Source organism: Leopardus geoffroyi, chromosome C2, assembly GCF_018350155.1.
Source record: "Leopardus geoffroyi isolate Oge1 chromosome C2, O.geoffroyi_Oge1_pat1.0, whole genome shotgun sequence".
Lineage (NCBI taxonomy): Eukaryota > Metazoa > Chordata > Mammalia > Carnivora > Felidae > Leopardus > Leopardus geoffroyi.
The window spans coordinates 132,221,735-132,245,344 of record NC_059333.1 but is presented as its reverse complement, the minus strand read 5'-3'; the positions used below and the strand labels follow the sequence as shown (position 1 = coordinate 132,245,344).

General features: G+C 39.2%; 1 protein-coding gene across 1 annotated transcript in view; it reads left to right on the top strand.

The window, feature by feature from the left end:
• The window catches only part of COL6A6 (collagen type VI alpha 6 chain), a 165,890-nt gene that overhangs the window by 99,538 nt on the left and 42,742 nt on the right, over positions 1–23,610 (top strand). The window contains exons 23-28 of the mRNA XM_045503667.1: positions 592–654; positions 7,737–7,799; positions 12,191–12,253; positions 13,044–13,094; positions 15,209–15,244; positions 15,971–16,033. Coding sequence (XP_045359623.1) covers positions 592–654; positions 7,737–7,799; positions 12,191–12,253; positions 13,044–13,094; positions 15,209–15,244; positions 15,971–16,033 — 339 coding nt within the window. The remainder of the gene's footprint in view (positions 1–591; positions 655–7,736; positions 7,800–12,190; positions 12,254–13,043; positions 13,095–15,208; positions 15,245–15,970; positions 16,034–23,610) is intronic.

The following is a 23,610-nucleotide window of genomic DNA, read 5'->3' as shown; positions in this document are numbered from 1 at the left end:
TTCATGCTAAACAAGTAATAAAACAACATCCCTTCTTCTACTCTTTCTTCATGACAAAATTTAAAAGGAGATGGAAAAGCCAAACACAGCATGAAGGTTTATCTGCCTAATGTATGGAAGCCATGATTAACAGGCAATATAATATTTTACAAGTAGAAAGATCTAAATTTCACCTTACCACATGCTGTATCTTACGACCAGTCTTCAGTGTGATTATTGAATTGAAATTTATTTTAATGTTTCATTGTCAGATTACATAATTAAGGATTATTTTCTTTATCACATAAGAAATATATGCATTTGGAGTCTAAAGACGCTTAGGATAATCAGAAAGCAATACTGAAATATTCAACCGTTGAGTATTTGTTCAGTTGACTGTAAATGCCCAACTGCCGAAATCGCAGATTGGACCCTTGTATACATGGACAGAGGGGACACTCACAGATCAAGACAGAGCCAAGGGCATGGGTAGAGTTCTCGTTCCAGTTTCTGTCCACATGACTGACTTATCATGTCCATATTTAATATTCAAGTTATTATTCAAGTGTTCTCTTTTAGAAAACAAATAATGCTTTAATTCTCTATATGTAGGGTCCCAGAGGAGAGACTGGTATGAAAGGAGAAAAAGGAAGTCTGGGAATTAAAGGTCCTCAGGTATGTAATGAGAGAAAGGGACTACACCTGGCTTTGATCTTGGCTTTAATGTGGATGTCCTTGCAGTGTCTTTTCTTCAGAAGGAGCTATTCATTGCCTGTGAACCAGCAAAAGTTTGACTTCCGCGTTCAGTGTGGTGGCCACATCGCATTGCGTTCCCTACCTTGCCGGATGGGCTGTCATTCTGTCAGACCCAGAGGTGGAGATGGCTTCTAGCCCTCTTTGCCTCAGCAGCTCAGCGGTTACTTTGAGGTTAAGAATTCCTCCTCAGTAGAAATGGGGTCATGCCACTCCTCTGATCTCAATCGTTAGGGGCTTCCCATTGCATCCAGGATACGACCTACTTCAGTGATCCTCAACCTAGACTCACGTCCTAATCTCCTGGGAAGATTATAAAACACTCCACCACCTGGAACCCTCTTCACATCATTTAAATCAGAATCTCTGGAGGGAAGGACAGGGTACCGGTAACTTTGAATTCTCCCCAGGTGATTCTAACAGACACACCCTGTGATGGGACTGACTTTCCCACATCACTTCTCCAACTTCAAAGTGCCTAAGAATCACCTGGACAACTTTTTAAACTGCAGATACAGATCGGAAGGTCTGGGGTGGGGCCCGAGATTCTACACTTCCAATGAACTCCCAGGTGATACCGATGCTGCTGGTTCCCAGACCACACTTTGAGTAGAAAGGCCCTACCTGATCTGGCCATTGCCTAACTGCTATTATAGTATATATGTGTTTAGCTTGTTGTCTCCTCCTTTAATCTCTCTGAGGGCCAGAATTTTGTCTTGCGTATATCCCAGAGCCTAAAACAACAGGGCTGCCACACAGTGGAGCTCAACATGTATTTATATAATGAATCAATTAGTAAATGAATGAATGAGACACAGTTGGGACTTGCACTTGGATAATGGGATAAAGGGAATCCGTTACTTTGTGTCCATTAGGCAATGGTCCAACACGTAAGTGGGTGTGTTCATCATCAAAATAGTTAAGCTATTTGCATAAACCTGTATCTCATGACACAGTATTTTAAAGCATATGAATAACTACTCGTGAGGATATTTGTTCCCAATTTTGATGAATGTGCTCCTTCAAACAGCATGAAAACTTTAAAATTTCATTGTAGGACTAAATTGATGAAAAGTAACTATTTTGCATTCACATCCTTGAATCGTTAAAAACGCTGCCACCACCAATTGGGATTTAAAAAAAAAAAAAAAGCAAATGCCAAGGGAAACGTATATCAGGTGATTATCTCATCTGTTTATATAAAATATTAAAATGTAGATGGGTTAAATCCAAAGAGCTTGGTAATTCCCTTCTCTACAATCCAAAATTGTATCCAAGTGGCTGTTACTCAAATAAGCTATTCCATTTGCCCTATAGTGTACTTCTCTGAGTGAGTCCCCTTTAATCTTGCTTTGGCAAGATTGATCATAGTTATAAATCATTCAACCTCTTGGCATTGCCAGCATTAGTCAAAAGGCACCACTTCTCTCTACCCCTTCCATTTATCTGGCTAGAAATCATGGCTTGCTTTCTTTGCTTGCTTTTCTTGAAATACCCTTGTCAACACAGTGAAAGTGCTATTTCAAAGGTGTGTAGAATTTTCTATATTCAGGACATGATGGATGAGACTTCAAAATTGTTGTTTCCAAAGGAAAACCACGGGAGACAAAACCAATCATATATACAAGAGAGTGTTATACTTTATGGGCTCTATAAATCCTCTGACACAGGCTTCATACAGCACACACGAACGAGCCATTTAGGTGGAATAACGGGAGTGTTTTTTAATTGCAGGCCTTAAGGCTTTTCTTAGGACATACATTTGGAAAAAAGGGTGTGAGTTGTGTTGACAGTGTTCTGAAGACTTATTAATTTATGCAGTGTTGGGGAATTCTGCATGAATCAAAATGTGCCAATCCAACCAAGTATATGGCTATGATATGAAGAAGTACAGTCTCTGGCATAAGAAAAAAGACATAACCTTGAAAAGAATGGCATTTTCTTTCATACCTTCCTTCTCGTCTGGTTTACCCTGGGGTACCACACTAACATAACCAATGCCTAGAAGAGGAAAGGAAAATCAGACACCAATCCTAATTCTAGTTAGTGTTGGAATTATTCTCAGTTTGTTTGTTTGTTTTTAGTGAAATAATCACTAATGTCAGGCAATACCCAGAAAAATTGGAATTATTCCATGTCAATTTGGGATATAAAGTAGAATTTCTGTTGTCATCTTTACCAAGCGTCACATAGTGATCAGGGGCACAGTGTCTGGAGCCAGGGTGCCTAAGTTTGATGGCCAGATTTGTACTTTCCTATCTATCTTTGTGGCTTTGGGTAATTTGTTTAACCTCTCTATGCCTCAATTCTCTCTGCTGCAGAATAAGGATAGTAATAGTATCTACTGCATCAGGTGGAAATTAAATGGTTTAATATATGTAGGTTCTCAGAACAGTGCCTGCGGTGTCGTAAGCACTATGTAAATGTTTAATACTACTGCATTGCATCAGTATTATCTAATTTAGCAGGGACATTTTATGCTCAAAGTATGCGAGGAGTCTCCAGTGTAAGAAAGGCTGTGGTAATACTAACACTAATAATCTGTACTGCAGTGATTGCATTTCATCATTCCGCATAATCTAGGTTCAATGATCCATCAACTACTCCTTTTACTCAAATATTTACTGGGGGCTTCCTGTGTGCGCGTTCTGTAGTAAGATAAAAGTGCACGCTCCCAATCTCATAAAGGAGACCGATACAAACGAATAGTTGAGAGGTGATGTACTAAATGCTAATGTAGAATTACACCTCAGGTAGAATGGCGGGAGAAATGATGGCTTTAGAGCAGAAGAGTGGTTTCGCTTTTGCAGGATAAGGAGGTGTTTTCCAGTGACCAACGGAGAGGCAGGCATCTGGGAAAAGGAGCCAGAAAATCTAAAAAGAGATATCAAAGTGAGTTTGGGGAACGATAAATGATCCAGTATGGATGGAGCGTAGGAGGCATGAAGGATTAGAAGTTGGGTTAGAGGCTATGTCCTAGATTAGCACTGTCAAGATCAACACCTCGGGTGTCTCGGGGTTTGTTCTTGCATTAGTCCACCAGCAAGGGCTGGCCTCTTGTTTTTTGATTTTCTCAGAATTAGCTCATATCTGACTCTTAAAGATGCTGAGCATTTAGTCTCCTTGAGTAGTTTTTGCTCAGCCTGATATTTACCGGTTGTCCTTGTAGGCAAGGTTTTGCCCCCAAGAAAATAGTAAGTGACAGGATTCCTTTTAAGCATGAGAAGAGCCTGCATCTCTTGTCCCTGCCCAGCCACATCCCATCCAAAGTCGAGGTGTCCTTGGCACTGTAGCAGCCATTAATCCCCAAATCCTAGTGCTATCCTTTCTGATCAGATACTATCTAAGGACAATTTTTAAAACATTTAAACTCTAAACATCTCCTTTATATCATCACTTAACACCTGTATTAAGCAGTTGCGATTGCAGAAGACTCTGTCAGAGTCTGAACACAAGCAAAAGACCCCCAGCCCAAGTCCTCATATTGCAGGGTAGATCTGGCCCCAGCCTCCTGCATCAAGTTTGGAGATTCACATTTTTAAAACTCCAATCTCAGCTGATGCATGAATAGTAGAGTTGGGGAATCCTGTCCCCAAACAGGCTTCAAAACAGCAGGCAGGGTAGCTAGGAGTTCAGAGTCAAAATCAAGTTGAGTTCCCATCTCACCCTCTTATTAACAGTGATCTGGGGTTAAATATATTGAGAATTTATTTTTTATTGGTAAACAATGGTATCAATAATATGTATCTCACTGTGTTGTTGTAAGGATTGAGAAAGTCTGGATAGTGTAAACATATACCTCTTAGCACAGTGCTTTGCACAAAATACTCAATAAAAGGCTGCCATTGCCACAAAGCCGATGGAGATTTGATCTCTAGCTGGTGTCCTTTTCCTTTAAATGCCCTAAGCTTCTTTTTATATTCCATAGCTGCTCTTGGCCTCAAATCAAGGTAACTTTTTGGCTCTTTGATATCCTGGGTTTGCAGGGAATTTTTCACCTTTCCTTTAAAAACATGGTGCCCTATACAACCAGCAGTATTTGAATAGGTAACCTATCTGGATAACCATTCAATGAAGCTTGAGGCCTATTCAAGCAATCACAAATGCCAGTCTGGTATTTTGTGTGGTCCTGCATAGGAAACAGGATCAGGTTCTCTGATGTTCTGATGACCAGGCTCTGTCTGCATCCATCCATCCATCCCTCTGTCCCTCCATTTGCCCATCCATCCCATTTTGGAGGGCTTTCAAACAAGATAATCTCTCACTGTGCTCATGTGTGCTCAAAGTGACTACACATGAAGTAATCTCCCTGAAATTATTTCATCTCATAGAGCTCATTATGTCTGAAGGAAGCACAGAAAGTGAACTCCTAGGCCAGACTTCCAATTTATGCCTTTGGTCAAGGATAATTGAAATCTTTTTACTTCATCGTCCTGTGAGTACACAAACATTTCATATGGAAAATCAAGTTAAACACATTATTTCATCCCTCTTGGGGGATTTTCCTGGAGAAATGAATGGATAGATGAATGAATAGGTGGATTGAGAGGTTCTAAGTACTCTCCTAAGTACCTAGGTACTGTACTAAGTACCTAGAGACAAAATTCCAGAGATATGAAGTCAAAAGGGTATACTCCTTCAAGGAATGTACAGGCTAGTATCTAGTGGATGAGAGAAAGAAATGAATGAAGAACTACATACAGAGTAAAGGAATCTGTGAGACCCAGGATAGCCAGGGGGTTCAGGTATTCTTGAAACAGTGATGCTAAAAATAAGATTTTCAGAACAGGGAGATTGTACCTTTCTCCAGATGGAAAAATGGACCGCTAAGGGAAGAACTTGCACAAGTACGGAGATATAAAACAAGAAGTATTTGGTGACTTCAGATGGTTTAAGCATAAACATACAGTGATTGAAGTAGTCACAGATGACAATGGAGACATGCAGTCCCAACATTTTGAGGGATTTTGTGTATTAATAAGTAAAGACCATAAACTTTATTCTGAGAGCTATTCAGAATTTCAGAAAAAGTGGCAGCATTAGCCTGACATTTTAAATCCAAAGGAAAAGTCATGAAGAATGGATTAGAGAGAGCCCAGGCTGCAGTCAGGGAATCCAGGAATTTAGACAGAATGCAGGAAGGCCTGAAGGTAGATGATAGCAATAGGAACAGAAGAGAGATGTATACAGAAAGGCATAGAATCTGTAGGACTTGTACTTGATAGGTTTTGAGAGATAAGCTAAGGGAGGGGTCTATGATGATTCCTAGTTTCCACCTTGGGCTTCCTTAATAAAGAGAATGAACCCAAGTATGACTTGCAGTAAATCTAATTATCTTTGGTAATCAGTTCCAATAGACATTTTAACTTATGGGTCTGGCGTTTAGTTGAGTGGTCTGAACTGGAGATCCAAATATTTAGGGGTTATTTTGTAAAGTGATACGTGAATCTATGGGGGAATCACTTAGGAAGAGAGGATTAAATGAGAAAATAAGATCAGAGGAGCCTCAGGGCACATGGAGATTTAAGAGGCCAATGGAGTCTTTGAAGTTTGCTGAGAAGAGGCCAGAGAGGGACCAGGAAGGCCATGGTAACCAGTGTTACAGAACTTAATGGAAAAATTTCAAAGAATACATGATCAAAATCAACTAAGGTAAGAACAGAAAAGAACAGAAAACATCCCGTGGATGTCACGGGAGCTAGCTCCATGAAGTAGTAGGACTGAGAGTTAGAAGGGAAAGGATTGACAGCTATGGAAAGTGAAATTGAGATTCTTCTTTTAGGATAAATAAGGGCGAGGAGGGAGAAAAAAACGAAGATTGTGGAAAGATTATTATCATCTTCCCTGGTAACCAATATACTATTTAACAGTCTTTCCTATTAGGAAATTTTTTATGTCCAACTTAGTACATCCTTAATTTTTTCAAGATAAAAAAGGTTAATGTCATAATTTTTTTTTCTGAACAAAATTTGCTAAGTAGCATGCTTACTACACAGATATGGTTTGTTTATTTTTAAATTACAGTAACCATGGCAAAAAAAGAAATTTGAAAATGATTTCCATTCATTGGTGTTGGAATTATTACAAGTACCTATGTAAACATTTTAACTAAAAGAGATTTGTGTTGCCATATGTTTGGATATCCCCAAGGAAAAATTTGATCCCAAGTGTTAGTAACATGGGAAGGCAGTTGGGCTGTGTCTGAATTGGGATTTTTAAATGGTTAGTTCTAAAGCTATTCCAATAAAACATGCTTTCTAGAATGCTAAAGAAACTTCTATTATATCAAGCAGATTTTCCATATTGACATGTGGTATATTTATCCACCTGTTTAACTTTTGTTACGTTCTTCAATAAGATCTTAAAGATTTTTTTATATGGGTCTTTATCTTTCTTGTTAAATTCTAAATATTTTAGTTTTTTTCTTCTAATGGTAAATGGGGATTTATGTACATTTGCTTTTCTAATTTATCAGTAGGGAAGGGAAAACTATTTCAGAACATTTATCTGGTACACCTGAACATATCTTGTTATTAATGCTAATTATTTGGGGGGAAGTTTCTTGAACTTTCTATTTGTACAAATTATATTAGTTGCAAATAAATATATGTTTACCTTTAAAAAAATGCTTTCTAGCAAAACAAAGAACCAAACAGAATACAGTTAAAGACAAATGTCATTTGGAATGCCTTCTTTAAATGTTAGACATTTTAGCAACATCTGCTGTAAAAGCAAAACAGTGAGAATGTAAAATCTCTTTGGAAAAGAAGACTCACAAGGAAGCATGATCAGTTAGGCCACATCTGGCATGAATTACTTTATTAATTTTCTTTTATTTACTCGTTTTTATTTGACAGCTGTGATACTTTTTTCCAGAGCAGAAATCAGTAAAGCCATAATTCTTTTCCCATCTGTGGTTCATTTTCCTCTTAGAAGAGACACAGAGGGTTTAAGGGGAAGTTGCTTTATGTTCTGCTATATTTGCAATCCTTGTTTTGTTTCAGGGGCCTCCAGGACCAGGAGGAGAAGCAGGGAGTCCAGGCCATTTGGGAAGCCAAGGAAATAAAGTAGGTCACATTCTTTAAGCCCACCAAAGTTAAGGTTTTCTCCTCAAAGTAAGTGTGTCTGGTTGTATTAGCCAGAGCCCTTTCAACACAAAGGAGAATATCTTATTGCCCCTACACCCTGGCTTAATTCTTAGAGAGCCAACAACATCTAAGGACGTGGGTGTGGACGACAATGAGGTCAAGGATTCCAGCTCAGCATAATTTCACGAGGGGCTACACCCAATCTTAGCCTGGGGGAACCTCAGGGAAGGAGGACTGTTCTGGGACAGGCCTTCCTTTGACCTTCTCTTTTTCCTTCCCCTCCTCTCTTCTTCTTTATTTGTTTCCTCCCATGCATGTAAACCTTTGCTGAACACCTTTAAAGACAAAGTCGCTGTACTGGCATTCTGTTGGACTAGAAAGTCAGTTTCAGGAGAGTCGAGCTCTTTGACTGTTTTGCTCACTGATGCATCCCTAGTACTTTGAACGGTTCCTGGCACATAATTGCTTAGAAAATATTTGCTTAATGAAAGAATTTCTGGGTTGTATAATAAAGATGACATGGAGTCAGTCCCCACAGAATTTAGAATATTTTCAAGACAATAATCTATGACATAAAGTAGTCCAGGATACAGGTCTGAGAATGGAGGTTAAAATATAGTGTTGGTAGAAGTATTTCCGGGCTCGGGAAAGAGGCATCATAGAGGATACAGACTTGGAGCAGACCCTAGAAGATATTAAAGACTTTGGCAAGCAGAGAGGAGGCATGGAGGGTTTCAGGGAGAAGAAATCACGTGAAGGAAAGCACAGGGTTGGAAAATCCTGGGAAGTGGGTATTTGGGGAAGAAGATGATCCTGTCTGGTAGGCACATAAAAGACAAAGTCTGTGGTCACTTGCTTTGTTAAGTAGCAAGTACAGTGCTATTTATAATTTTTTAATGGAGTGTATGAACACAGCCAGACTTGGGAGGATTTTGAATAGGCCACTCAGTGTAGAAATATTTGGAACGCTGAGAGATAGGAAGCTAGGAGACTAGTGGGTACGTTCTCATAGTCTCTAAGACAAGCAACAATTGGATGATGTAACAGGGTGCGGACAGGAGGGACTCATCATGATTCTGGAAGACTCTTCTAGTAGGAAACTAAGGTATAAAGAAGAGGGCTACACGATTTGTGGGCTTCCTGCATGCGTGTAGCATCATCACAGAAGCAGGAAAGTCATGAGAAAGGGCAGTGTAGGAGTGAAGGGAACCACTTGGTTTGGGGAATAGAGGAAAGAGTTTATGGCTGGTCAGAGTTGTAGGTTTCAGAGGCATTTGGATTCTTAAAAAGACTCTTAGTGATATCTATTTGTAAGAAGGGTAAGGGGAGACAGTCATTAGAAAGGAGGGGAAAGAAAGAGAAATGCACACTGGGTGCTGAGAAGAAAAGTTGAAGAAGTAGAGGGCAATTGTATCAGCTAGTGCAGAATAGATAAGGGGAGTGAAGAAGCCATTGCTTCTGGTAGCTAAGATGCTCCAAAGAATAGTTTGAAATGTAGCATTTGAAAGAAGGGGAAAGAAAGGGAGATAGCCTACAAAGAACTGAACAATGCGTTGGAGAGGAAGAAATGGATTCAGGGCTATAAACTACTCTTTGAAGAAGCAAGACTTGGGGGCAGGGAGAGGGTATTAACCACCAGTATAGGACTGATTGAAGCTGGGTATTTGTTTTCAATGATAGGAGAGACCGTAGTGCGCATCTGAGCAGAGAGAAAGGAGAAGATTGAAGATGTCAGAGTAGGTAATTAGTGGGGAAATTTCTTGACACAGAGGGTGAAAATGAGAACATGAGAAGAGGCGTTAGCTTTGTTATGGAGAACTGCTAAGAAGGGCTGAAGTGATGGAGGCCAGCAGTCAAGTTGTAAGGACTATTGACTGGAGGGCGAAATATGAGATATGTGGATGACAGGGATAATCAACTCCAACAGGAAAGGATTGCTAGAGCATGCAGTGTAGCAATAGTGCTCTGGAAAGGAAAGTTTGGAACAGAAACAATGCTGCCTTCTTGCCCTTGGGGAAGGCTGCAGGGGAAGTGGTGTCACTGATGAGAACCAATTATCTTACAATGAGGTAGGATGTGTGTTTGTGTGCAGCTTCATGGATGCATAGAGGTTTGCTTGTGAGAAGAAAGCAATCCATTGGATGAAACAAAAGGGACCAGGAGATAGGTCGGCAGGAATGGAGAGCTCCTTGGGCCAGTTATAGGTGAGAGTGTGGAAGGAGATAGATAGGAGCAGGGTGGTTGTGCCCAAAAGATCATTATTAATAACAGGGACTTCTAAAGATGAAGAGGCAAGAATTTGCAAATAAGTACCCTCAAAGCAAACCCAAATCCTTTGGGAAGTCCCAAGATAAATTGAGTCCTCTGGATTCATTGTTAACTGAGATGAGCCCCGAACACTTACTCCTACCTTAGTCCTACCTTACTACAATAAGCCCAAGTACCCAGGGACACAGGCAACTTGCTGGTTAATTCTGGGCTCAACACCTGACTGTACCAATAGTAAAAGTGACCCCGTTCAAGCCATTTGGCTTCCCTTGTTTCTGTACCTTAAAGCAGATGTTCTCAAATTTCACTGTGTATAAGAATCAGCGGAGGGGCACCTCGTGGCTCGGTCAGTTAAGCGTCCAACTTCAGCTTAGGTCATGATCTCACAGCTTGTGAGTTCCAGCCCTACCTTGGGCTCTGTGCTGACAGCTCTGAGCCTGGAGCCTGCTTCAGATTCTGTTTTCGTCTCTCTCTCTCTGCCCCTTCTTGGCTCATGCTTGCTCGCTTGTTCTCTCTCAAAAATAAACTTAAAAAAAAAATTAAAATAATCAGCAGAGAAGCTTATTTAAATAGGCATATTCTTGGGCTCTAATACGAGAGACCATACCAGTGGAGTCCAGGAATTTCCTTTGCATGTGGACCTGAGGTAGTTGTGAGGCAGGTGGCCCCAGAGCCAACTTTAAGAACCACTACCCTGAAAGAAAGGTGATCTGCTTCCCAGCCATGGAACCCAACTCTGTATTACTCTGAGTTCAGTAATGAGCTCTGAGTTCAGTGCTAGTGGACATTTGTCCATTTGCACTTCTCACACTTAACTGGTTGCCTTTCTGTCTTTAAAAATGACTTAACCACTCCCACTCCCAAAGTGTGGGCTGGGTACATTTCCACACTCCTTTCTAAAGAGTACATTATGGGAAAGACAGGGAATGACTAGATAGTGGAGAAACGTGACCAACAGTACCTCAGCCAAATGGTCAAGGTTAACATCAATAGTGATATCCATGTTGATAGAATGTTCTCTTGTTATGTTGTAATGAGAATGGCACTTTACCTCTGTGATCTTTACGCCCTAAACCCATAAAATCCACCGTAATCATGAGAAAGACCCCAGTTAAGGGACATTCTACAGAATACCTCAGCAGTACTCCTCAAAACCGTCAAGGTCCTCAAAAACAAGGAAAATCCGATAAACTGTGTCACAGTCTAAAGGAACTTAAGAAGACATGATATGGTATCTTGGATAGGATCCTGGAAGAGAAAAAGGATATTAGGTAAAAACTTAAAAAAAAAGCTGAATAAAGTATGGGCTTTAGTTAATAAGAATGAATCAGTATTCATTTATGCATTGTGATAAATGGGCCCTACTAATGTAACTAATATAATGCTAACAATAGGGGAAGCTAGATGTGGAGTGTATACAAACTCTCTGTACTACCTTGCCATTTATGTAAATCTAAAATCTAACATCTTTTTTCTTTTCTTTTCTTTTTTTTTTTTTTTAAGAAAAGGAGTTAACCTTCTTTTGTAGAGCTGTGTTAACTTTCCCAAGTAGCTGGACTTTACTCAACATAATCCTGAGATTGATTTATAACCCACAGTAGATGGTCTACTAGTCAGAAGTCAGAAACAATTGCCATGAATGTTGTGCTAACTTGGTTATCTTGATTAGCACTTAAAACTAGATTAAGAAGTCTGTTGTCTTTGCAGCAGCCAGATGATTTGATGGATCATCTTGGAAAACAGTTTTGTTAATTTTTTAAAACAGTACAGAGCTTCCTCTTTGACTCATGGTAAGACATTTCCAAGGGTGCGGTTCATGGTACTGAGCTGCCAAGATGGCAACTTGCACTAAACGATGTATCAGTCTTGCTGGGACTTGATTCGTCAATGTAGGAGACCTCACTAGCCAACAACAGCCAATTCCTTGCATTGCTTATACAACTCGCAGTCCTGACCACAAAGCCATTGTCACTGTGTTCGGTACAATGACATGGATGCAGTTGTATAACTAACTATTATCTTAGGACCGTCACTGCTCATTTCCTTTATAAAAAAATAATAACAAGCCTGACAAAGACACATTTCACTGTTTTGTTCGACAGGGAGAACCTGGAGATTTGGGAGAAAGAGGACCTATTGGCCTCCCTGGTCCTCGAGGCTTGCCGGTTTGTATTTGATCCCTACTTTTGACGTGGCCCTTGGAATCTTTTATTTCAATAGATATCACGTATGGTTCTCTGGGGCATGTATTAAAGATACCACCCCAGTCTAGCTTTTAGCTTGCCAGAAACTGAGATATTATCCTTAACTTGGATTAGTTCCTTTCCTAAGGTGGCCACTTGCCCGTACCAAACACCCTGGCCAGGATGCTTTTAAAGCCAAATGATAAACTGGACAAAAACGTGTCATGAGCATCCCCGTAACCCTTCTTCTATCCTTTCCGCCCATCAGAACCTGTTCATCAGAAACCCAGCCCACCCTCCCCCAGAGCTCAGGACTTGTCACAAAGACCTTCTGCAAGGGTCTGACGGTAGCCATTGACCAAGAATTTAGAAGGCCTTATTTTCATCTAGCAAACTGAAAATGGATTAGAGCTGAGGTGTCAAAAATACAGGTGTTAAACAGAAGCACCACTACCTCCTTTTATTGACATGACTGTATGCCTCAGATTCTCTCATTCGGTCCTCATAATAACATCATGAGTGGTTATAACTTTTAGTTCCACTTTACAGATGAAACAAGCGAGACTAAGGGACAGTGCATGGTCTATATCTGTCACTGAGAGTTATCTTTAGTGCTACTATCACCAAATGTCAGTGGCCAGCTCCAGAGGAAGTATCCTGCTTCCTAATTTCTCCTAATCAAACCAAAAAACCGGGTGTCTTGTTTTCTTGTGGATAAGCCTGCCTCCAGTCTGTAGTCTCGGATGTTTGTAATTAATGCCTTTATTTACAGGGCGATGATGGCCCTCCAGGTTATGGCAGCATTGGAAGGAAAGGAGCAAAGGTAAGACACATTGACTGGAAGCTGAAAATTTTCATTTATTTTTTGTGTTTTTTTTTAGTTTTGTTGGTTTATTTTGTTTTTTGTTTTGTTTTGTTACATTTAAGAGGGAAAAAAAAGCAGTGAATAGGGCAGTCTTGGATATTTAGAGATAGATTTTGATAACTTATTTGCTGATATCCCTTGGAGAATGTGGTAGACGAAAATACAATTTGATGGTTTAAGACACAGGCAACAATTGAAACTTGAAATTAATTTTCTGTTCTCTGTAGAGATGTGCGGCCAGGGCCTGACTTTTTACAGCCTGAACAGTGCCTCTAATCTTAGCAGCTCTGTGCTCGAGTTTACTCAGGGAGGCATTCCAAAATTTGTTCTCTTAATCTGTTTAACCATTAGTGAGACATTTCACGGGGCCTTTTTAACGTGCATTGAGCCAAGCAATAACTCAAAAATAAAAACTTTTAACTTTTTATCAGAATTATAACTTTATATTTTGAATATTTAAGGATCTGGAAGTAAGATAAATTTACAAAACCAGTGATTTTTGTATATAAATAATAACCACTTAGAAATCATAATAACAGTATCCACAAAAACATTATGCAGTTAGAATATCCCTTCTGCAAAATATTTGAGACCTATGACAAATAATTACTGAAATATAAAACTTTACTAAATGGAGACATACCGAAGTCTTGTTGGAAAGTCTAAAACATTATAAAGGATCAATTAATTCCACGTGAAATTCCACTAGGAATGATGCAAGAGACTGTCTGGAAAAATAAACCCCAAAAAGCTAAAATTTCTTTGGAAAAAAAAAATCACTAATGAATGAGGCATTTCCAGTGAAATTTTCTTTACAGAATAATTGAAAACAATCTCAATATCTGATAAAAGAGAAATATTAAGTAGCTAATAGCATTAGAATATTCACCCTCTTTAAAATGAATATATATGAAGTTTGTAGTTATGTAAAAAATTAGAAAAGAATACTTATCCCAATTATGCTAAAAAATGCATTTTGAAGGGCTTAAAGAAAAAATGACTAGGGGCACCTGAGTGGCTCAGTTTGTTGAGCGCCGACGTCGGCTCAAACTATGATCTCACAGTTTGTGGGTTTGAGCCTCACATCGGGCTCTGTGCTGACAGCTCAGAGACTGGAGCCTGCCTGATTCAGATTCTGTGTTTCTCTCCCTTTCTGCCCCTCCCCTGCTTGTGCTCTGTCTCTCAAAAATAAATAAACATTAAAAAAAATTTTTTGAATTAAATAAAAAATAAGAAAATAGGACAAAATATTTTTTTTAACTTTTTTTAATGTTTATTTTTGAGAGCAAGAGAGAGAGACAGAGCATGAGCAGGGGAGGGGCAGAGAGAGAGGGAGACACATGTCTGAAGCCGGCTCCAGGCTCTGAGCTGTCAGCACAGAACCCGACGCAGGGCTCGAACTCGTCAACTGTGAGATCATGACCTGAGCTGAAGGTGGATGCTTAACTGACTGAGCCACCCAGGCGCCCTAAAAATAAGAAAACAGGACAAACCATTTCTAACGGTTAGTTCTGGGTAGTGAGATTTGAGTAATTTTTCTTCTTTCCATTCTTTTCTATTTTATATATGTTTGAGGAGATACTACATTTAATAATCAGAAAATAAACTTCAGTTTAAATCATTGTTTTTTCATCACGTGGGGATTATCAGACATCCTCAATTATAGTCTATGGACTAAGTAAGGTAAACAGGGAACCAGAAAACAAATGATCACATTTAAACTCTAGGTTTCCCAAATTTCTCCATTGAAATATGTTCTAAGAGGACTATTTCAGAGACACTCGGCCATATTACCAGCTGTCCTGTTATGTATCTCCAGTAGAAGGAGAGCTGCTTTATAATTCCTCAGATGTGTGCATTTATCCACTTAGGTTGTCATGATATTTTGGTACAGTTTAATTTAGAAATTGGAGCTAGTTTCTCAAATAATGTTGTACATTTTCATTTATAGTTGTTTTGGCCCTTCGCTGATTCAGAGATACTAAAACCAAATGAGGCAGCAGGCAAAATCAAAGTCAGGGAAAACCTACATCAGTGATACGTATATTAATTTTCCATACTGTTAATTATAGGGGCAAGAAGGATTTCCTGGAGAAAGTGGACCTAAGGTACAGTGCACTTCATATTAAGTAGATATCAATCAGAAATACTCCTGAGGCTGTGAAATGTATCCTAGGATGATAGAAGAATAGTTAATGATCAACAAATAAAAAGAAACCTTTATGAGGAAAAGGGGGGAGAGAGAGAAGCAGGCTTTTTTTAAAATTTCATTTCTAGTTTTTAAATTCATAAGTAAAGGAAAAAAATCACCTTTATTTTTCTTCTCACCTGGACTCCTTCCCCTCTATCATAATGTGTTTTCTTCTTGGCTCAAAGGAAAGTAAATTGTAAAGAAACCCAAAACCTGCCTTCACCTGGCTCGGTTTTTCCAATGTGATTATAAATCACCTTCTGATAATAAGTTAGTAATGATGCCCTCTACCTTAAAGCTTTCACTTTTGCTGGAAACCTTTAGTGAGTTCAGTAAATGCCAAGTTCTGTGATTCGATCAGGGAGCAGAATAAAAAGCATGGACAGTTCATGTCTCTGAGCTGACTATGTTGTGGCTGGAAAGAGGGAGGCAGAGTAAAACAATGAGGCAGCCCTGTGCTGTGTAGAGAGCCATAAAACGGGGGAGGGGAGAAAGGAGGAGGGGGAGGGCAGACACTTCAGAGAAGACTCTTGAAGATTAAAATGTATATGAAAAATGTCTTCGGGTTGGAATCCGTTTAAAAACACATTGAGATGTGGCTCTTGGATTTTAATTACCATTTTATTTTTCTGAACTTAATTAGGGTGAGACTGGGGACCGTGGTGGTCCAGGAGAAACTGGACCCAAAGGAGCCAGAGGCAAAACGGTAAGCATCTTAGATTCCAAGGCCTTACAACCTCGGCTACTTTGGGAAGTCCTTCCCATGCTTTTATACTCATTTGAGTTGTTACTTGTTCCTCAAGACTTGCAAAATGTTCCTCAAGACTTGCAAAATGTGTGTGTGTGTGTGTGTGTGTGTGTTTTGTTAAGGCATACCTGGGGAAGGAAATGGATATATGACTCCTCCTTCAATTCCAGCAAGAAGGCAAAGATGTATAGGCTCTTAGTGAACAAGTTCACCCATTCTGGCTGCCAACGTACCGTTCTTTTTTTTTTTTTTTTTTAAGTTTATTTTTGAGAGAGAGAGAGAGAGAGAGAGACAGTGTGAGTGAGGGAGGGGCAGAAAGAGAGGCAGACACAGAATCTGAAGCAGGCTCCAGGCTCTGAGCTGTCAGCACAGAGCCCGACGTGGGGCTTGAACTCATGAACTGTGAGAGATCATGACCTGAGCTGAAGTCAGACACTTAACCAACTGAGCCACCCAAGCGCCCCTTCATTCTTAACACTGGAAATAAGACTTTGTTATAGGAATCCTTGTAGTCAAAAATTTGCACTGGAAAATATGGTCAGTTTCATCCTGTCTCCCTGGCAGATTTAGTGCAGCCTAAGGCCCATTGGCGTCTTGTTCTTCACTATTCAGGTTTTGTTAAACTACTTTTGATGACGTATTTAGCTTAATACCCATTTAGCTTAAGAGAGTATGTTTTAATTTTTATGAAAAAGTGTTTCCACTTATTATGTGACTGAATATGTCCTTATTATTCCATAGGGGGACTTGGAAATTTCCTAATGCCTTGTGTCCAGCATAGCTCATAGGCATTGGCATATTTGGGTTCCAGCGGGTTAAGAATGGATTTTTGCATTGGTTGACTTTTTATATTTCCACTGTGTATAAATGATGTGGCTGCTTTGTGAAAGAGACATTCTTCTAATCATTGTCTCTCAATAAATTTCTTTGTTTTTTTTTCTTCAGCACAGCACTGATCGGTAAACTGATCTTAACACCATATTAATTAACAGGAAAAGAAAAACAAAGTCTGATATAACTTGATACTTGAGGTGGTTTTCCAGTTTTGTCACTGTGGTTAATTTTATCCTGAACTGAGTTTTTATTAAGCACAACAGCTTTATGTACAGAGATTGGGTTTTTTTAGGGAAAAAAAACCCCACTGTTTAATTGCCTGCTCTTCTAAGGGATTGTGTGGTGGCTTGTATGCTCTCCTATGTGTTCATTCTCTTTTGCATTACACTTGGCCATTTCTACCTCTATGACTCTCCAGGATTTAAAATTTTTATTGAAATACAATTGATACACAATATTATATTAGTTTCAGGTGTGCAACATAGAAATTACATAGATTACAAAGTGTTCACCATGATGTATAGTCACCATCTGTCACCATATATTATTACAATATTATTGATCATATTTCCTCCGCTGTACTTTTCATCCCTATGACATATTTATTTTATAACCGGAAGTCTACCTCTTAGCCCCTTTCACCCACTTCACCCACCCCTCCACCCACCTCCCCTCTGGCAACCACCAATTTGGTTGTCCCTTCTATCCATGAGTCTATTTCTGCTTCTGTTGTTGTTTCTTTGTTCATTTGTGTTATTTTTTTAGATTCTACATATAAGTGAAATCATACGGTATTTGTCTTTCTCTGACTTACTTCACTTAGCATAATAACCTAGAGTCTATCCATGTTGCCACAAATGGCAAGATTTTATTCTTTTTATGATTAACATTCCACTGCAATATATACCCCATCTTCTTTAGCCATTCATCTGTTGATTGACACTTAACATTGCTAAGGATGTTTATCTTTTCAGATTACTGTTTTTATTTTCTTTGAGTAAACATTCAGAAGTGGAATTACTGGGTCATATTGTGTTTCTATTTTTGATATTTTGAGGAACCTCCATACTGTCTGCAACAATTTACATTTCTACCAGCAGTATACCAGGGTTCCCTTTTCTCCACATCCTTGGCAAACTCTTGTTATTTCTTATCTTTTTGAATCTAACCTTTCTGGTAGGTATAAAGTGATATCTCACTGTGGTTTTGATAGTCTTTTCCCTGATGATGAATGCTTGTTGAGCAGATTTTCATGAGTCTGTTGGCCATGTGTATGTCATTTTAGAAAAATAGCTGTTCAAGTCCTCTGCCCGTTTTTTTTTTTTTTAATTTTTTTTTTTTCAACGTTTATTTATTTTTGGGACAGAGAGAGACAGAGCATGAACGGGGGAGGGGCAGAGAGAGAGGGAGACACAGAATCGGAAACAGGCTCCAGGCTCTGAGCCATCAGCCCAGAGCCCGACGCGGGGCTCGAACTCACGGACCGCGAGATCGTGACCTGGCTGAAGTCGGACGCTTAACCGACTGCGCCACCCAGGCGCCCCCCTCTGCCCGTTTTTTGATAAGATTTGTTTTTGTGTGTGTGTGTGCATGTGTGCGTATCACATCTTTATCCATTCGTCTACTGATAGACACTTAGGTTGCTTCCAAATCTTGGCTGCTGTAAATAACGCTACAGTAGTGGCGCCTGGGTGGCTCAGTCGGTTGAGCATCCAACTTCGGCTTAGGTCCTGATCTTGCAGTTTGTGAATTCAAGCCTCACATTGGGCTCACTGCTATCAGTGTGGAGCCTGCTTCAGATTCCCTGTCTCCACCGGCACCCCCTCCTCCGCCTTCTCTCTCTACCCCTCCCTCTCTCTCTCTCTCAAAAATAAATAAACATTAAAAAAATAATGCTGCAATAAATACAGGAGTGCATATACCTTTTCAAATTAACATTTTCATTTTCTTTGGGTAAGCATCCGTGAATTACTGGGCCATATGATACTTCTATTTTTAATTTTTTGAGGAACCTCTCTACTGTTTCCCACAGTGGCCACACCAATTTACATTTCCACCAACAGTACACCAGGGTTCCTTTTTCTCCACATCTTCTCCAACGAAAACTTGTCGTTTCTTGTGTTTTTGATTTTAGGCATTCTGACAGGTGTGAGGTGATATCTCCTAGTGGTTGTAATTTGCATTTCCCTGATGATGACTGATGTTGAGCATCTTTTCACATGTCTGTTGGCCATCTGTATGTTTTCTTTGGAAAAATGCCTATTCGAGTTCTCTGCCGTTTTTTTTTTACCAGATTGTGTGTGTGTGTGTGTGTGTTGTATGCGTTCTTTATATATTTTGGATATTAACTCCTAATTGGATATACCTTTTGCAAATATTTTCTTTCGTTCAGTAAGGTTGCCTTTTCATTTTGTTGCTGGTTTCCTTCATTGCACAAAAGCTCTTTAGTTTGATAATAGTCTCATTTATTTTTGCTTTTGTTTCCCTTGCATGAGGAGACAGATCCAGATTAGTGCCTATGTTTTCTTTGAGGAGTTTTATGATTTCAAGTTTTACATTCAGGTCCTTAATCCATTTTGAGTTTATGTTTGTGTATGGTATAAGAAAGTGGTCCACTTTCATTCTTTTGCTTGTAGCTGTCCAATTTTCCCAGCATCATGTGTTGAAAAGACTGTCTTTTCCATATTGTACATTCTTGCCTCCTTTGTCATAGATTAATTGACCACATAAGCATAGGTGTATTTCTGGGTGTTCCATTCTTTTGTTATTGATCTATGTGTCTGTTTCTGTGCCAGTATCATACCATTTTGATTACTATAGCTTTGTAGTATATCTTGAAATCTGACATTGTGATGCCTCCAACTTTGTTTTTCTTTCTCAAAATTGCTTTGGGTATTCAGGGTCTTTTATGGTTCCATATAAATTTTAGGATTACTTATTCTAGTTCTGTAAAAAATACCACTGGTATTTTGATAGGGATTGCACTGAATCTGTAGATTGCTTTGGGTAGTATGAACATTTTTAACAATATGAATTCTTCTAGTCCATGAGCATAGGATATCTTTCTACTTCCTTGTGTTTTCATTTTCTTTCATCAGTGTCCTATAGTTTTCATAGTATAGGTCTTTCACCTACTTGGTTAAATTTATTCTGGGGCATTTTATTCTTCTTGGTGCAATTACAAATGGGATTTTTTTTTCTTAATTTTTCTTGCTGCTACTTTGTTATTAGTGTACAGAAATGCAAGGGATTTCTTATATTTTGTATCCTGTGACTTTACTGAATTCCTTTATTTTCATAGTTTTCTGATGGACTCATTAGGGTTTTCTGTATATAATGTCATCTGCAGATAGTGACAATTTTACTTCTTCCTTACCAATTTGGAGTGCCTTTTATTTCTTGTGTGATTGCTGCAGCTCAGATTTCCAGTACTATGTTGGAAAAGGTGGTGAGAGTGGACATCCTTGTCTTGTTCCTGATCTCAGAAGAAATGCTTTCAGTTTTGTATCACTGAATATGATGTTAGCTGTAGATTTTTCATATAAGGCTTTTATTATGTTGAGGCAGGTTCCCTCTAAACTTACTTTGTTGAGAGTTTTTGTCATGAATGGATGCTGGGATTTTGTCAAAGCTTTTTCTGCATCTATTGAGATGAGCATATGATTTTAGTCTTCATTTCATTAATGTGTTGTCTTGATCCAACAACTTGATTTATTTTATTTGTGGGTATTGGGCCTGTCTCACACCCTGGAATAAATCCCACTTGACTGTGGTGGGTGACCTTTATAATGTATTGCTGAATTAGAATTGCTAATAGTTTGTTGAGAATTTTTGCATCTATATTCATCAGGGATATTGGCCTGTAATTTTCTTTGCTTGTAGTGGGTTTCCCCCCCCACACCCCAATTTTGGTGTAAAGGTAATGCTGCCCTCATAGAATGAATTTGGAAGTTTTCCTTCCTCTTTGTGTTTTGGAATAGTTTGAGAAAGGTAGGTATTAAATCTTCTTCAGATGTTTGGTAGAATTCACCTGTGAAGCCATCTGGTCCTGGATTTTTGTTTGTTATAAGTTTTTTTTTTTAAATTAACAATTCAGTTTCATTACTGATAATTGGTCTGTTCAGATTTTCTTTTTTGATTCAGTCTTGGAAACAATATGTTTCTAGGAATTTATTCATTTCTTCTAGGTTGTCCAATTTGTTGGCATATAATTTTTTAGAGTAGTCTCTTTTGATCCTTTATACTTCTGTGCTGTCAATTCTACCTTGTCTCTTAATTCTAATTTAAGTCTTCTCTCTCTCTCTCTCTTTCCTTGATGGGTCTGGCTAAAGGTTTATCAATATTGTTTAGCTTTTCAAAGAACCAGCTCTTAGTTTCATTAATGTTTCCTATGATTTTTTTTAGCCTCTATTTCACTTATTTTTGCTCTGGTCTTTATTATTTTCTTCTAACTTTGGGCTTTGTTTCTTTTATTTTCTTGTTCCTTTAGGTATTGGTTAGATAATTTATTTGAGATGTTTCTCTTTTATTGAGGTAGCCCTGCATTGATATAAACTTCCCCCTTAGAACTGCTTTTACGGCAACCCAGAGACTTTGAACCATTGTGTTTCCATTTTCATTTGTTTCTAGGTATTTTTTTTTAAGTATGCATGGTATGATTTCAATTCTTGTATACTTATGAAGGGCTGTTTTGTGACCCAGTATGTGATCTATCTTGGAGAATGTTCCATGTGCACTCAAGAAGAAAGTATATTCTGTTGCTTTGGGATGCAGAGTTCTAAATCTATCTGTCAAGTCCCTCTGATCCAATGTATCATTCAGGGCCCTTGTTTCTTTATTGACTGTGTGTCTAGATGATCTGTCCATTTCTGTAAGTGGAGTGTTAAAGTCCCCTGCAATTACCACATTCTTATCAATAAGGTTGCTTATGTTTGTGAGTAATTGTTTTATATATTTGGGGGCTCCTGTATTCGGCGCATAGACATTTATAATTGTTAGCTCTTCCTGATGGATAGACCCTGTGATTATTATATAATGCCCTTCTTCATCTCTTGTTACAGCCTTTAATTTAAAGTCTAGTTTGTCTGATAGAAGTATGGCTACTCCAGCTTTCTTTTGACTTCCAGTGGCATGATAAATAGTTCTCCATCCCCTCACTCTCAATCTGAAGGTGTCCTCAGGTCTAAAATGAGTCTCTTGTAGACAGCAAGTAGATGGGTCTTGTTTTTTTATCCATTCTGATACCCTATGTCTTTCGGTTGGCGCATTTAGTCCATTTACGTTCAGTGTTATGATAGAAAGATATGGTGTAGAGTCATTGTGATGTCTGTAGGTTTCATGCTTGTAGCGATGTCTCTGGTACTTTGTCTCACAGGATCCCCCTTAGGATCTCTTGTAGGGCTGGTTTCATGGTGACGAATTCCTTCAGTTTTTGTTTGTTTGGGAAGACCTTTATCTCTCCTTCTATTCTAAATGACAGACTTGCTGGATAAAGGATTCTCGGCTGCATATTTTTTCTGTTCATCACATTGAAGATCTCCTGCCATTCCTTTCTGGCCTGCCAAGTTTCAGTAGAGAGATTGGTCACGAATCTTATAGGTCTCCCTTTATATGTGAGGGCATGTTTATCCCTTGCTGCTTTCAGAATTTTCTCTTTATCCTTGTATTTTGCCCGTTTCACTATGATATGTCATGCAGAAGATCGATTCAAGTTACGTCTGAAGGGAGTTCTCTGTGCCTCTTGGATTTCAATGCCTTTTTCCTTCCCCAGTTCAGGGAAGTTCTCAGCTATTATTTCTTCAAGTACCCCTTCAGCACCTTTCCCTCTCTCTTCCTCCTCTGGAATACTAATTATGCATATATTATTTCTCTTTAGTGCATCACGTAGTTCTCTAATTTTCCCCTCATACTCCTGGATTTTTTATCTCTCTTGTTCTCAGCTTCTTCTTTTTCCATAATTTTATCTTCTAGTTCACCTATTCTCTCCTCTGTCTCTTCAATCCGAGCCATAGTTGTCTCCATTTTATTTTGCAGTTCATTGATAGCATTTTTTAGCTCCTCCTGGCTGTTCCTTAGTCCCTCGATCTTTGTAGCAAGAGAGTCTCTGCTGTCCTTTATACTGTTTTCAAGCCCAGCGATTAATTTTATGACTATTATTCTAAATTCACTTTCCATTATATTGTTTAAATCGTTTTTGAACTTTATTTTTTTTTTTCAACGTTTATTTATTTTTTTGGGGACAGAGAGAGACAGAGCATGAACGGGGGAGGGGCAGAGAGAGAGGGAGACACAGAATCGGAAACAGGCTCCAGGCTCTGAGCCATCAGCCCAGAGCCCGATGCGGGGCTTGAACTCATGGAGCACGAGATCGTGACCTGGCTGAAGTCAGATGCTTAACCGACTGCGCCACCCAGGCGCCCCTAAATCGTTTTTGATCAGTTCATTAGCTGTTGTTATTTCCTGGACGTTTTTTTGAGGGGAATTCTTCCGTTTCGTCCTTTTGGGTAGTCCCTGGAGTGGTGGGGAACTGTGGGGCACTTCGCCTGTGCTGTCTTGAATAACTTTCGTTGGTGGGCGGGGCCACAGTCACACCTGATGTCTGCCCCCAGCCCACAGCTGGGGCCACAGTCAGACTGGTGTGGCCTTCTCTTCCCCTCTCCTAGAGGCAGGATTCACTGTGGGGTGACATGGCCTGTCTGGGC